This window comes from Capsicum annuum, chromosome 3, assembly GCF_002878395.1.
Source record: "Capsicum annuum cultivar UCD-10X-F1 chromosome 3, UCD10Xv1.1, whole genome shotgun sequence".
In the NCBI taxonomy this organism is placed as follows: Eukaryota; Viridiplantae; Streptophyta; class Magnoliopsida; order Solanales; family Solanaceae; genus Capsicum; species Capsicum annuum.
In genome coordinates, this window is record NC_061113.1 from 265168091 (window position 1) to 265181143 (window position 13053).

Below are 13053 nucleotides of genomic sequence, written 5' to 3' on the forward strand. Positions count from 1 at the left end.
CTAGGCTATAGAATCGGACAAGTTTATTTGTTTTCATACGAATAATTAGGCACTTGGAGCTAATGAAATAAATGTGGAAGCTTTCGTTGTTGCATGAATTGAGGCTTTACTCAAATCTTTATAACACTGATCATAAAGGTGACTATCAAGAAGTTAAAAAAAAAGAAGATATTTTCGACTTCATCTCATATATATATCTTATGGGTGGAAGTGAAGCATGCATCAACCAAATACATCATACCTTGTTACAAATCAGGAAAACTATTACTCTACATAGGAACAGAAGGTGAGAAACAATGTTGAAATCACAAAGCAAACGAAGATTAGAAGCAGCAGCAACGGCGTTGACACGGCCTAGATCACCCAATCAAATTCTTATCGAATGAAGTAAAAAGTATCAGACGAATAGCATGTATCCAAAATTTAGACGAGTTAAATGAGTACACCTAGCTAGTGAGTGAATAAAAGAAAATCATTACGCAGAGCTTGCTTGAAAGGAATCAAAGGTGCAATTATCCCTATGTATAGCAACGTGAAACACAGTAGACATACCAATTCTTATGTCAGCAGAAAAAGATTCACAACCCCTGAAACAAAACCCAACCCAACCCGTACCTTATATAAAGTCTGGCAAACTGATAGCAAAAAGCGTTCTGGAATTTTGGGGATACAAAATAAAGGGTAGGGACTATACTGTTTCACCATCTCAAATTGAGTTGCATTAAGCTATGCTAATATTACAAATGACAGTAGGTATAAAAGAAAGAGAACGTCCAGGATCGAAAAGATGAGGTATACATGCATCAAAGGAGCTCCATCAGTGCCTAAAAGTAAGAGAGTTGCTGGCAACATGAGAGACAACCCTAATGGTATACATGCATCAAAGGAGCTCCATCAGTGCCTATAAGTAACAATCGTGAGCTGCTGGCAACATGAGAGACAACCCTAATTGAATTAAAAAAATAACTTTAACAAAGGGGGATACACAATCGAACAAAGGGCACACTATCCATCTATCCCCAATGGAGATGGATAAATAGAAAAATCGATAAGCCAGACAGGGATATTTCAGTTTCTTCGCCAAAATCATCGCCAAAATCATCTTTTGCAGCACTTGTTTCTTATGAACGAAACATTTGCTGCAATTGAAGCACTTGATTCCTTTGCTCCGGAGGGAGCATGTTAATCTGTTCTGGGGTCAGACTCCTAACTTGCTGAAGAAGTGCCTGCTCCATCTCTGGGGACAGCTGCACATCAACAAGATTAACTCATTTTTAGAACCGAAAGTAAAACCAACATTCTGTTCTTAACCTAAAAACGTGAACAACAGGACAGCAGATATTACTGATGTCGGTCTAGAAGGCGGATTGCTCGGGCCCATCTGTGCAGGGAATGATGGTGGTCCTGGGAGCTGTGTTCCTGATGTATTCTCTGGTAAGCTGGGAATCCAAGGAGATACTCGATCTGCTTGCATTGAACTTCCACCTTGATTGAATTCTGGTCTCAAATGTGAACCACCCATCTAGATATATACAACACATACAAACGCATGTCAAATCCATGATAATAGTACTTGAAATGTACTCTAAAATAAATAGGAGCTAAGAATTCTCTTTCAAACAGAATGATCAGGCTTACATGGCCAGAGAGACCAGCCAAAGGTAACATAAAGTTTCAGTCACACAGATTTTAAAAAGTAGGGCACCTGATATGGAGACTGGGGTGGCAGCTGACTTGGACCAGGTGGTTGTCCTGGTAGGAAAGAAGGTCCCATGCTTGCTGGAGGCCTCAGTGCAGGCTGGATGATAAAAGGAAAATTTACAGTTTATACATGGAAAAGGAAAGCCTTAAATTTACTAAGAGGTCGTTTGGTACGGTGTATAAGAATAGTGCAAAATATGGTATATTAGTAATGCTAGTATTAGTTATGTTGAGATTTTTCTTATGCTATGTTCGGTTTGGTGTATTAAAGATAACATGCACTGCATGTTTTTTTAAAAAAAATATTTGTTTGCAAAAATAGCCTCCCACAAATACAGTGGAAAGGATGTGCAAAAGTTTTTGAGAGGTAATTATGACTTTAACCATGCTAATGCATGCATTAGAACCCCTTGCATTACTAATACCATGAATTTCCATGTATTAGTTATACATACCTTAAAACTAAATAGAGTGTATAACTAGTATTAGTTATTAGTTGAAGTATACCAAACAAGGTACTAGTAATACACAAATGCATGCATTATTTTGTCTAATGCACTCTACCAAACGACCCCTAAAGGCATAATGATTACATGATAAGCAGGTTGTGAATGGTGGTGCTGAGTTGCCCCAGATTGTGGATAACCAGGATTGGGCCCCATGTGAGGGTGAACTTGATGGGGGAAGGGTTGCATCGATGGTCTAACTTGTGGTGGTAGCTGCGGTTGCATAGGCAGGTGTTGGTTTCCACTAGTTTGCATTGGTTGCTCCAACTTGGGGGATGCTGGATGCATCTGCTGAAGATGAGATGGCAGTGGTGCAGCAGAATGGCGAGGAAGTTGTGACATATTAGGAACTTGAGAGGTTTGTGGTAAAGAGATTGGTGTTGCTTGAGCACCAATATGTCCTTTATGCTGCTGCATTGACTGCAATGGATGAGATGGCATGGATGTGGATTGAAGATTAGAGGGTGGAAGAGAAGCGGAAGGCACTGTTGGAGCAGGTTGATTCTGCTGCTGCTTTCTTGTATGTTCCTGAATGCCAATTTGCCCTGGCAATGATGGAGCAGTCTGAACATTTGACTGTGGAAGCTGAGATACTGATGGCTGAGTACTCACTGCTCCTGTCGGCTGGATAGTTGGTATCTAAAAGTAGGAAAAAGTAAATATCTAGAACTGCGTCGCATTGTAGACATGGGATATAGATATTACATAAGGTTAAGAAGATATGTACACCAACTTACTTCTTGTTTGGACTGCAGCATCCCAAGCATTACTTGTGCCTAATAAACACATCATTGTAAAAAATCCAGATCAGCGAATGAGAAATCAACAAAGAAACTCCAAATTCATATAATCGGTTCCTATTGTGAAAGCTAATTATCCCAATCTTCCACAGAATCTTGTGATGATTCATAATACAAGACAGACAGCAATTCCTTAAAACATTGCCCATATCCCAATATACCAACGCATAATCTATCCTAAGAGTTGGGAAGGAAAAGTTGTCTTTTAGCCATAAAATTTGATATTTCACCAACTACATCGCGCTTCTCTACATAGAAATTATATAAAACGTCAATATTTTAAAATAATAAGACGTACAACTTTCAAATATTAAGCTTTACGATCCCACACAATCCTCGCAGATATATGAATTCAAGTTTTAAACCGAATCACACTAGGCATCCGAAGACGAGTGGTGAAACCATCACCATCAGCCTGTGTAATTACATTATTCAAATAAAGAGATTCACAGAAATTAAAACCCTAATTGTAGCATTGTAACTACCAGTAAGAAGCAAAAGGAGATAAGAACCTAGAAAAGTTATACTCCCTCTGTTTCGATTTGTTTTACTTTCTTTTTTTAGTCCGTTTCAAAAAAAAAATGTCTCTTTCCATTTTTGGCACCTCTTTAATTCCTGCTTTCTACTAGACATTAGAAATCTTTAGTTTAAAAATTCAAACAACAGCAACATACCCAGTGTATTCCCACATAGTTGGGTCTGGGGTGGGGAGGGTAGAGTGTACGCAGACCATACCACTACCTGGTGAAGCAGTGAAGAGAGGCTGCTTCTGATAGACCCCTGGCTCAGGACCGATAACAGTATAACCAACACAAAACATAAATGCATATAAACTGCTAGCTAATACAGGAAACAATACAGCTATAAATTATCTATTTGAAATCATAGACATCACTCTGTGTCAAGCCAAAACCATACAAACAACTGAGACAGTACTTACACAATTTATATGCTAGGTCAAAGTAAACGAAACGAGTAACATTAGAAGAAAGAGTGAATGTTAAAAAAAATAAGAAACCTGAAAGAGTGCTTTAGTCAAGCTAGGGTTTTGAATGAGAATTTGTCTTGCTTGTTTCGGGTTCTGTTGCACTAGTGTCTACACAGTAACAACAACACATAATAATTAGCGAAATTTCATCAATCAGCTATAATATAAGTAATAAACAAAAATACAGACAATTAAACTTGAATTAATTTTCAATAATAAAAATTGTTGTATGGATTATTACACAAACATATATTGATACCTTCATCTGAGCCATAATTTCGTAAAGCTGGTTTTTGGACATTCCAGCCATATTCGTCGATCCACCGTCGCCGGCCACCATTGCTCTCTATCTCTTCCACCGCACTCTCAAACGGAAGGGGGGAATCTCTTCTTTGGGGAGGGAAGATGGTTGCTAATTTATTGGGCTTTCGCGGCCCAATTTTGTGGCCCATATAATAGCCCACTATTCGAAACCGACAAAATAGGACTCCCCATTTTTTCTGTTTACACAAATAGCTGGACGGATTCATGGTTCAACTTTTTTCTAGCCATTAAACTTGTCCAAAAATTGAACATGTGTTATATTATTTTTAATATGAGATATTATTTTTCGCATAAGACGATTAATTAAAACGTAATTTTTTTTTACTTGATGAATACTTTCAGTCTGTTATATCTGATAAGAATGAAATTGTTTATAGCATTGTGTTCAATTAAAACACGGCTAAGTTCAAGTGTCTAAATGAAATTTTCCGGGCAAGCTTATGTGTGAGCACTAATATTATACCTAAGTTATTTGCCAACTATTTAAATGACATTCCAATTAATTTTGCTAAGAAAATGAAATATGCAGCTTGTTACTTTGTTCCATTTTCCCGTTTTCCTCGTCATTCATTTATGTGTCCATTTGTACGTAGTTTAAACTTAAAAATTAGTAATAATTTTGTTTAATAGTTAGGGGACGTCATATCGTTTAATGTTCGTATACACTGAACAGCTGAACTATATTTGTTCTAATTATTCCTTTAGAAATTGACAGTTTGATAATATGACTGCTGAATAATGATACGACGAATAGCGTTTAGCATTTTTTTGTTTTGTAAGCACTCAAAAACATTTTTACTTTGTTTATCATACATCATGAGTGCTTTAAATCGACGTTTCACCATAAAATTTAGTTAATGTCAAGTGTTTATTTTAAGGATCTTTATAAAGTTCATTAAACAAGATTAGGATAGGATGCTGTCCCACAAATGAACTACTACATCATACTTGTAGTCCTGACAAATCTTTGGGGCCAAGTTAGAGATAAATATATAGCAAGGCCACATATTCAATGCAACTTTTTTTACACTAGTAGATTAAAAATGGCCAACAACAATAGATAACTTCTTGTAAGAAAATAAAATAACTTATTAACGAGTTAAAATTTTACTTGTAAATTGTATCATCAATTTTATATATCTTTATCTTATAAATCCTAAGACTAGAAGTCCATATGAGAAGCTTAAAATGTGTTTTTTAACTATTGTACTGGCTCTTTCTTTCTATTGATGCAAAGAATAACAATCTTAGACTGCTCAAAAGGAAAAACTTGTGCATAACACTATTAAATTAATCTTTTTTCTTGTATGTGACCTTCATACTTCGTAGTAATATTTTTGAAGATTTGTTTTTAACATTGTCTTCAAGTGGTGAAAGTAAAATTTTCACGAGATTCAAAACATTACACAAAATCAAGGTGATTCAACACCTACAAATATACATAAAATTAATTTTAACCTACAATAGACACCATAACTTTTAGACAAGCCGATACTCTAGCTCCACCCATGCTGACTGCACCTGAGTATTCTAATTGTAATTCTTTTGTAAAGATCAAGTTATAGATGCGTGTGGCTGGGGTTTGGTCTCTTATTTTAAATTATAAGTATCTGTTTTTTGTGTTTATTGTGTATACTGCATGGAAGATGGCTCATAGTAAAAATATTTTTAAAAAAAAAACATATAGTATGTTGCTTAAAGTATGATAAGGAAATAATCAAGTGCAAGGAATATATAATTGATCTAGAAAAAAGCAAAGGACCATCTTGACAAACAAGGAAATTTGTGAAAGCAAAATTAAAGGGCAGACCTTTTTATTCTTGGTGCTACTTTGCTATTTTTGCTTTACCTGAGTAAATAAAGAAGAGCATTAGTAGAAGCTCAAAAAATCTTCACTATTCCAACCAAATTTAAGAAAACAATGCAATGTCCTGAAGAAACAATTGCAAGGTTATTCTACAATGTGTCAAGTTCCTTTCAACTCTTCCTCATTTTCTCCTACTTCACTTCCATTTTACTTGGCAAACTCTTCTACTTTCTTGGTGGAGATCCATTTTTCTGGAGGTATATATGTCTAGTATGCTTTTACGCGTGATCTATTTCTTTGTTTTTCATAGTCAAAGAAAATGTGTTTCTACTCGTGCCCGGATAGAGAATGGAACCGACTTCCCCCTCATTATGTTCTAAGTTTCCACTAATCCTTAACTTTTTGAGGAACATATCCTCGATGATTGTGAATGACATTTTTTTTTCGATCTTTTTAACAAAAAATTTCCCTCCTTTTTTGTTTTAGTTTGCATTTTTCAAATTCGATATTGACAGAATGTTGTGGATTTTGCAGGAATCGAAACAGTGGATATGAGTTTGCTGAGTTTTCGGATGAAGAAAATGAATATAATTATCATAATGATGCTGAATCAGGGGAGGGAAATGATTTTCTAGCACACACATTTCGCGAAAATGGAAAAATTGAATACAACTTAAATAGCAGCGTCGCTGATGAAGGAGATTCTGTTTACGCAACACCAGATTCAGAATCTGTTCATGATGACGACCACGACAATGAAGAGAAGATTCTCAACTCGGATTCATACAATTGTGATTTAGACACGACAGATAACGACATTAATCATGGTACTGAATTACTATGTTTTATTAACTAACTTGTTGATCATATTCAAGAAAGATGTGCTAATTAGTTTTCGGGTTCATGTTGTTGATGCAGGGAAACTTTATAGGAAAGTCATGAAGGAAAAGAAAGTAAAGAGGAGTAATAAGTTTTGTAGAGAGGAGAATTTCTTGGTTTATGCACCAGCTAAGTTGGAGAGCAAGAGATTCCAATTCCGAAAAAAGGAGGATAATAATGTTGATGAAATATTTGGAGATTCTTGTAGTGTTGGTTCTACTTCTCGAAGCTCCATTAAAGATTCGGGTACTGAAGAAGAAGATCCGTTTTCTTCTTCATCATCAAGACGAAGTTGCCCCAAATGGGAATCTTACACTGTCTTCCAAAAATATGATGAAGAAATGCTGTTTTTAGATAGAATCAGCATACAAAAACTCCATGAAACAGGTATGAAGTACCCATATTTTCCTATTATTATCTCTTGAAGTAGGTAATCATTTCATCTAAAAGCTTCTTTTTCGTGGTCAAGCGCGTGAAAATCTTTTTAATAATGTGTGGCAATGAAACTTGAGATTAGTATTTCTACGTGGTCAATGACCATATTGATGTGTGTGTTTTAACTGTATCTTCTAAGAATTTACTATTTATTTATTTTTAATTTCTCCCTCGAAGCTCCCATCTTTTTTGCTTCCTTGGTGATTTGAATCGCAGAATCCTCCGGTCCTAAGAATTTAAGTTAAGAGTGGACACAATTTTATTTATTTAATCATGTCTTTCAAACAATATCTAAATTCTTGGATCTTTTTCCTTCAGAATCACTAAGATCCATTCAATCATGTCCAAGATCAATATCAGACAGGATTGTTCATAAATTGACAACAAACAACAGGAAGTCCTCGGATTTTCGACACAACCCTTATCACGAACTGGAGGCTGCTTATGTAGCACAGGTATGCAGAGGCAGATTCAGTACAGTCCCACGAATACTACTTTATTCTGGACTTGTAATTACAAAAGTGTAACAGTTTCAACATTGAGAACATATTTATGTATTTAATTTAATTACTTAAATTTAAATCATGAATACGCCTGCTTCAATTTATAGGTATGCTTAGCATGGGAAGCACTGAGCTGGAACTACAAATACTTCAAAAGCCTAAGAGCTTCCTGTCCCGAAGGGGACCCTGGTTGTCCTGCTTATGTAGCTCAGCATTTTCAACAGTTTCAAGTGCTATTACAAAGATACATTGAGAATGAGCCATATGAACATGGTAAGAGGCCTGAGATTTATGCCAGAATGAGAAGTTTAGCTCCAAAGTTGCTTCAAGTTCCTGAATATCGAGGTAATAATTTAATTACATCTCCTTTTTGTCTCCATCTCGAGATTAAATAATAATAACTTTTGACTAGATTCGGATGAAGAAAAAGGAGAGGAAGAATTATGGTCGAGAATATCATCAGATGCATTTCTTGGAATAATGGAAGAAGCAATAAGAACATTTATGAAATTCCTCAAAGCAGACAAGGAGAATCCTTGCCAAGTTCTGATGACAGCTTTCTTTAGGAGAAACAAAAGAGGCTCCACTGACCTTACTCTTCTCCTCTTACTCAAGAAAGTTAACAGAAAGGCACGTATATAGCATAAGGAATTCTTACTACTTTTATCTTTTATAGCAAATAACCTGTCTTATTTTATCTGAGCGAGCAGAAAAAGTCAAGGGTGAAGGATATTGGCCGGTCAGGAAAATGCGGCTTGGCGAAAAGGAGATTAAAAGAAGAGGAAGAGATGGAGATATTGATGGGATTAATAGACTTAAAAGTGGTGTCAAGAGTACTAAGAATGAGTGAAGTGAATGATGAACAATTGCATTGGTGCGAGGACAAAATGAGCAAAGTCAGAGTTTCAGATGGCAAATTATTCAGAGATGCTTCACCATTGTTCTTCCCAGCACCACATTAGTTGATCAAATTACTTTAATCATGAACATGTTGTTTTGTAAATGATCGTACTAGGAAAAGAGAAATAAAAAGAAGGGGGTGGGGTTAAGTAGCCATGCAGAGTTAAAGTTGATTGCATGTGGGGATGACAAAAGATATATTCATGAAACAATTTTGATAAATATATTGGGTTATAAGCAAAGGGAAAGGAAAAAAGATGGATGAGCTTGACAAGTGTAGCTTTATTGTTTATCCGAGTTTGAATAAAAAGACAAAGCTGCAGATTATGCACTAGAATTAAAGTAAAGCTAGCCTCCAGCAGCGATGAAATTGCTATATTCTTACAATATATATAAGCGTCAGTGGCAGGCAGCTGAAAGCAGACAGCTAACTTCCATATGTCTGCTTCCAGTTATCTGCTTGCTCCATGATTTTATTATATCATTTCTAAATAATTATTATATGATATTTACTTATTAAAAAAATAATAATATTTAATAAAAATAAAATAAATATTTATGATATGATTGTTTCAGCTATTTCAATTGTAATTTTACTGTATCACTTATAATTAACTATTATGAGTCATCTAAATATTTAAAAATTGATAATATTTATTTTATAAAAGGGGGAATAAACATAAAATGATAAATTAATTTGACATCTTATGTGAGTCCACTTAAAAAATTTTCACAGGTATTTTTTATAGCAATTTTATTATATCACTTTTAATTAGTTATTATGAGTTATTCAAGACATTCTAATTTCGCTATATCAATTGTGATATTTGGTTTACTCTCGAAATTATATCAATGTAGTTTAAATTGAAATAGTTAAAAATATTATAAATTACAATAATTAAAAACTTAAATTACTTTAAAAGTCTAAATTCACCATCGATGCCATGAAAGTTTAAACAAGAAGAGTATTATAAATTGCAATAGCAAACAATTTAAAATAGTAAATTACAACGGCGAAAAAATACTATAGATTATGATATTTAGCAATGTCATATTAATTAGGATAAAGGGATATTACTTGAAAATTACGTTGAAAGTCGTATAAATTTAAATTACAATAATTAAAAACTTAAATTACTTTAAAAGTCTAAATTCACAATTAATACCACAAAAGTTTAAACAAGAATAGTATTATAAAGTACAATAGTAATTAAATAACTTAAAACAGTAAATTACAACGTCAAAAAAGTAGTATAGATTACAATAGTTATCGATGTCATATTAATTAGGATAAAGGGATATTACTTGAAAATTACGTTGAAAGTTGTATAAATCACAATACAATTAATAATCTAAAATATTTAAAACTATATATTACAAATCTAATTGACTTTCACAAATTTTGATCAGTGTCATATAAATTTAAATAAAAAAATAACATATAATATCTAAAAAGTAGCACATTGGGCTCGTGCTGGCACGGGCTCCAATATCTAGTACTTTTAAATTTACAGGCTCACATCTACAATTTGTTATAATTCTAGTAATTTTTACTCATAAATTTATACTCCACATCAAAAATATTGGACTCATATATATCTATCTTGCTATATTTTTGAAGTTATCGATTCACATCTACAAATTGTTATAATTTTAGTAATTTTTACCCATAAATTTATGCTCTGCATTGAAAGTACTGGACCGTCGTCGTCGCTCGCACCGTCGTCGTCGTCGCTCGCTCGACTTCGGATTTGGATTTGAAAAATGATCGATCGATGAGATCTATCTTTTTGGACAAAATTTATTTGATCAAAATTTGATCCAAATATACCAAAGGAAAAATGACACACTGATTCATGGAAAGGCATGCTTGTTCGGAAAAGACACACTGTTTGGACGAATAGACATGATTTTTCAGGAAAGGTTACACCTTTTTAAGTGAACCATTGCCACTTTTCAAAAGAGGCATGTTATGGCTATATAAACCTGCTTTCATCCACAGGTTTAGACATGAAAAAATTTATGAAACACAAACTCTTCTTGTCTTCAAATATTCTGTGTGATCGATCAAACCGTTGAGTGAGTTCGTAGAATTCGTCAATTTGAGGTACCGCTATTGTTCGGATTGAAGGCCATTTTATCTTGGGAGGAAGATTTCATAACCTCGGGTACAGTGAGGGGAATTATTCCTTAAGGACACTTCGTGAAGTCGGGGGGCTTGGTCTAAATTTCTGTTTCATCTTTTTCTGAATATTAACACACTTCTAAGATAGATTATTCATAATCTAGTGTTGAAGGTGTTAAGAAACTTCATAAGTTCTTGTTTTGAACTTGAACTTTCTTTGAAGTTTTTGTTGCTTATATACAGATTCTAGTACCCGTAGAAGGAAAATAACAATCTTAAGGAATAAACTTTACTATTTCAGAATCTGTATTACTTGTTTTTGGAGATTAAAGCTATAAGCTTTCTACTCTGTTTGAACTTAACTAGTGATTTGAAGACATAAAACCTTCATCACAAGTTAAAGATCAATCGATTGACAATTGGAAGTAATAAAAACTTCATTGTTAAGTAAAAACAAGAAGTGTTTAAAGTTGCTGCAATTTTTTAATAAGTATTTATATATATTAAATTTACTGTCTTGTGGTGACAGAAAAATGACAACTGAAAGTCAAATGCATGATGATGCTACGACTGTGGCGGCGACTAGCATTGCTACGACAAGCCTCGCAAATGCTCCGCAACATATGGCACCTACGGAGAAGCCCGAAAAGTTTGCGGGCATCGACTTTAAGAGATGGTAGCAAAAGATGTTCTTTTACCTTACCACTTTATGTCTCCAAAAGTTCAGTAGTGAGGATGCTCCTGGGGTACTCGAGGGAACCTCAAACAAAGAGCGCTTCATAATTGTAGAGGCTTGGAAACATTCAGACTTCCTTTACAGGAATTATATATTAAGTGGCCTCCAAGACGATCTCTATAACGCTTATATTGGAACTAAGACATTGAAGGAATTGTGGGGGGGACTAGAACGAAAATATAAGACAGAGGATGTGAGGATTAAGAAATTCATTGTTGCAAGGTTCCTGAACTTTAAAATGATAGATAGCAAATCGGTTGTCTCTCAAGTGCAAAAATTGCAAGTAATCATCCACGATCTCCCAGTGGAAGGTATATCTTTGAAAAATACCTTAGTTGAACAACTTGAAAAGGTTCTTAATGCTCACATAAACTATTTTGTAGGTTTGATTGTGAATGATGTTTTCCAAGTAGCAGCGATAATTGAGAAGTTACCACCAATGTGGAAAGACTTCAAAAACTACTTGAAGCATAAACGCAAGGAGAAAACTATCGAAGATCTTATTGTCTGACTGTGTATTGAAGAGGATAATAAAGCTGCCGAGAGAAGGTCAAAATAGAATTTTACAATTAATGGAGCACATATTGTGGAAGATGACCAAAACAATTCTAAGAAAAGGAAGAAAGTTGAACAAGGAAGCAATCAACCTAAGAAGAAATTCAAGGGAAAATGCTTCAGTTGTGGCAAGATTGGCCACAAGTTCACGGATTTTCGTGCCCCAGAGAAAGGCAAGAAAAAGGATCAAGCAAATATGATTGAATCCAACAAAGAATGTGATGATCTGTGTGCTATGTCCTCAGAATGCACCTTGGTGGGAAATCCTCACGTATGGTGGATGGATTCTGGCACCACCCACCATGTATGTGCCAACAAAGAGTTGTTTTCGTCATTCACTCCGGCTCAAGTAGAAGAAATGATCCACATGGCTAACTCCGCTGCTGCTAAGGTAGAAGGAACAGGAAAAATATGCTTGAAAATGACTTCAGGAAAGGTCTTGACACTTAACAATGTCTTGTATGTTCCAGAGTTACGTAAGAATTTAATTTTTGTTTCACTTCTAGACAAGAACGGATTCAAATGTGTAACCGTTTCTAGAACAATTATAATTAGCAAAGAAGAAATGTATGTAGGAAAAAGCTATCTCACCGAGGGCCTTTATAAGATGAATGTAATGAATGTTGAAATAAAGAAAAGTTCAAATTCTTCTTATTTGCTTGAGTCTTATGATTTATGGCATGAACGTTTAGGCCATGTTAATTACAAAATATTACGAAAACTGATTAACTTAAAAGTTTTGCCAAACTTTGAGTGCAATAAATCAAAGTGTCAAACATGTGTGGAATCAAAGT

At 34.6% G+C, this 13053-nt stretch overlaps 2 protein-coding genes across 2 annotated transcripts; one reads left to right on the plus strand and one right to left on the minus strand.

Annotated features, from left to right (window-relative positions):
• Positions 1-588: 588 nt before the first annotated feature.
• On the minus strand, positions 589-4587 carry LOC107862165 (proline-rich proteoglycan 2). Its single transcript, XM_016707643.2, has 7 exons — positions 4255-4587; positions 4026-4103; positions 2945-2983; positions 2295-2846; positions 1706-1798; positions 1346-1522; positions 589-1247 (listed from the first exon to the last, which is right to left on the minus strand). Exons 1-7 carry the CDS (start codon positions 4333-4335, stop codon positions 1122-1124), a joined length of 1146 nt encoding a protein of 381 aa, XP_016563129.1. The 5' UTR covers positions 4336-4587; the 3' UTR covers positions 589-1121.
• A 1357-nt stretch (positions 4588-5944) lies between these two features.
• On the plus strand, positions 5945-9186 carry LOC107865875. Its single transcript, XM_016712069.2, has 7 exons — positions 5945-6383; positions 6661-6953; positions 7045-7392; positions 7759-7895; positions 8051-8288; positions 8356-8573; positions 8654-9186. The coding sequence occupies exons 1-7, from the start codon at positions 6241-6243 to the stop codon at positions 8903-8905; spliced, it is 1629 nt and encodes a 542-aa protein (XP_016567555.1). The 5' UTR covers positions 5945-6240; the 3' UTR covers positions 8906-9186.
• Positions 9187-13053: the final 3867 nt, after the last annotated feature.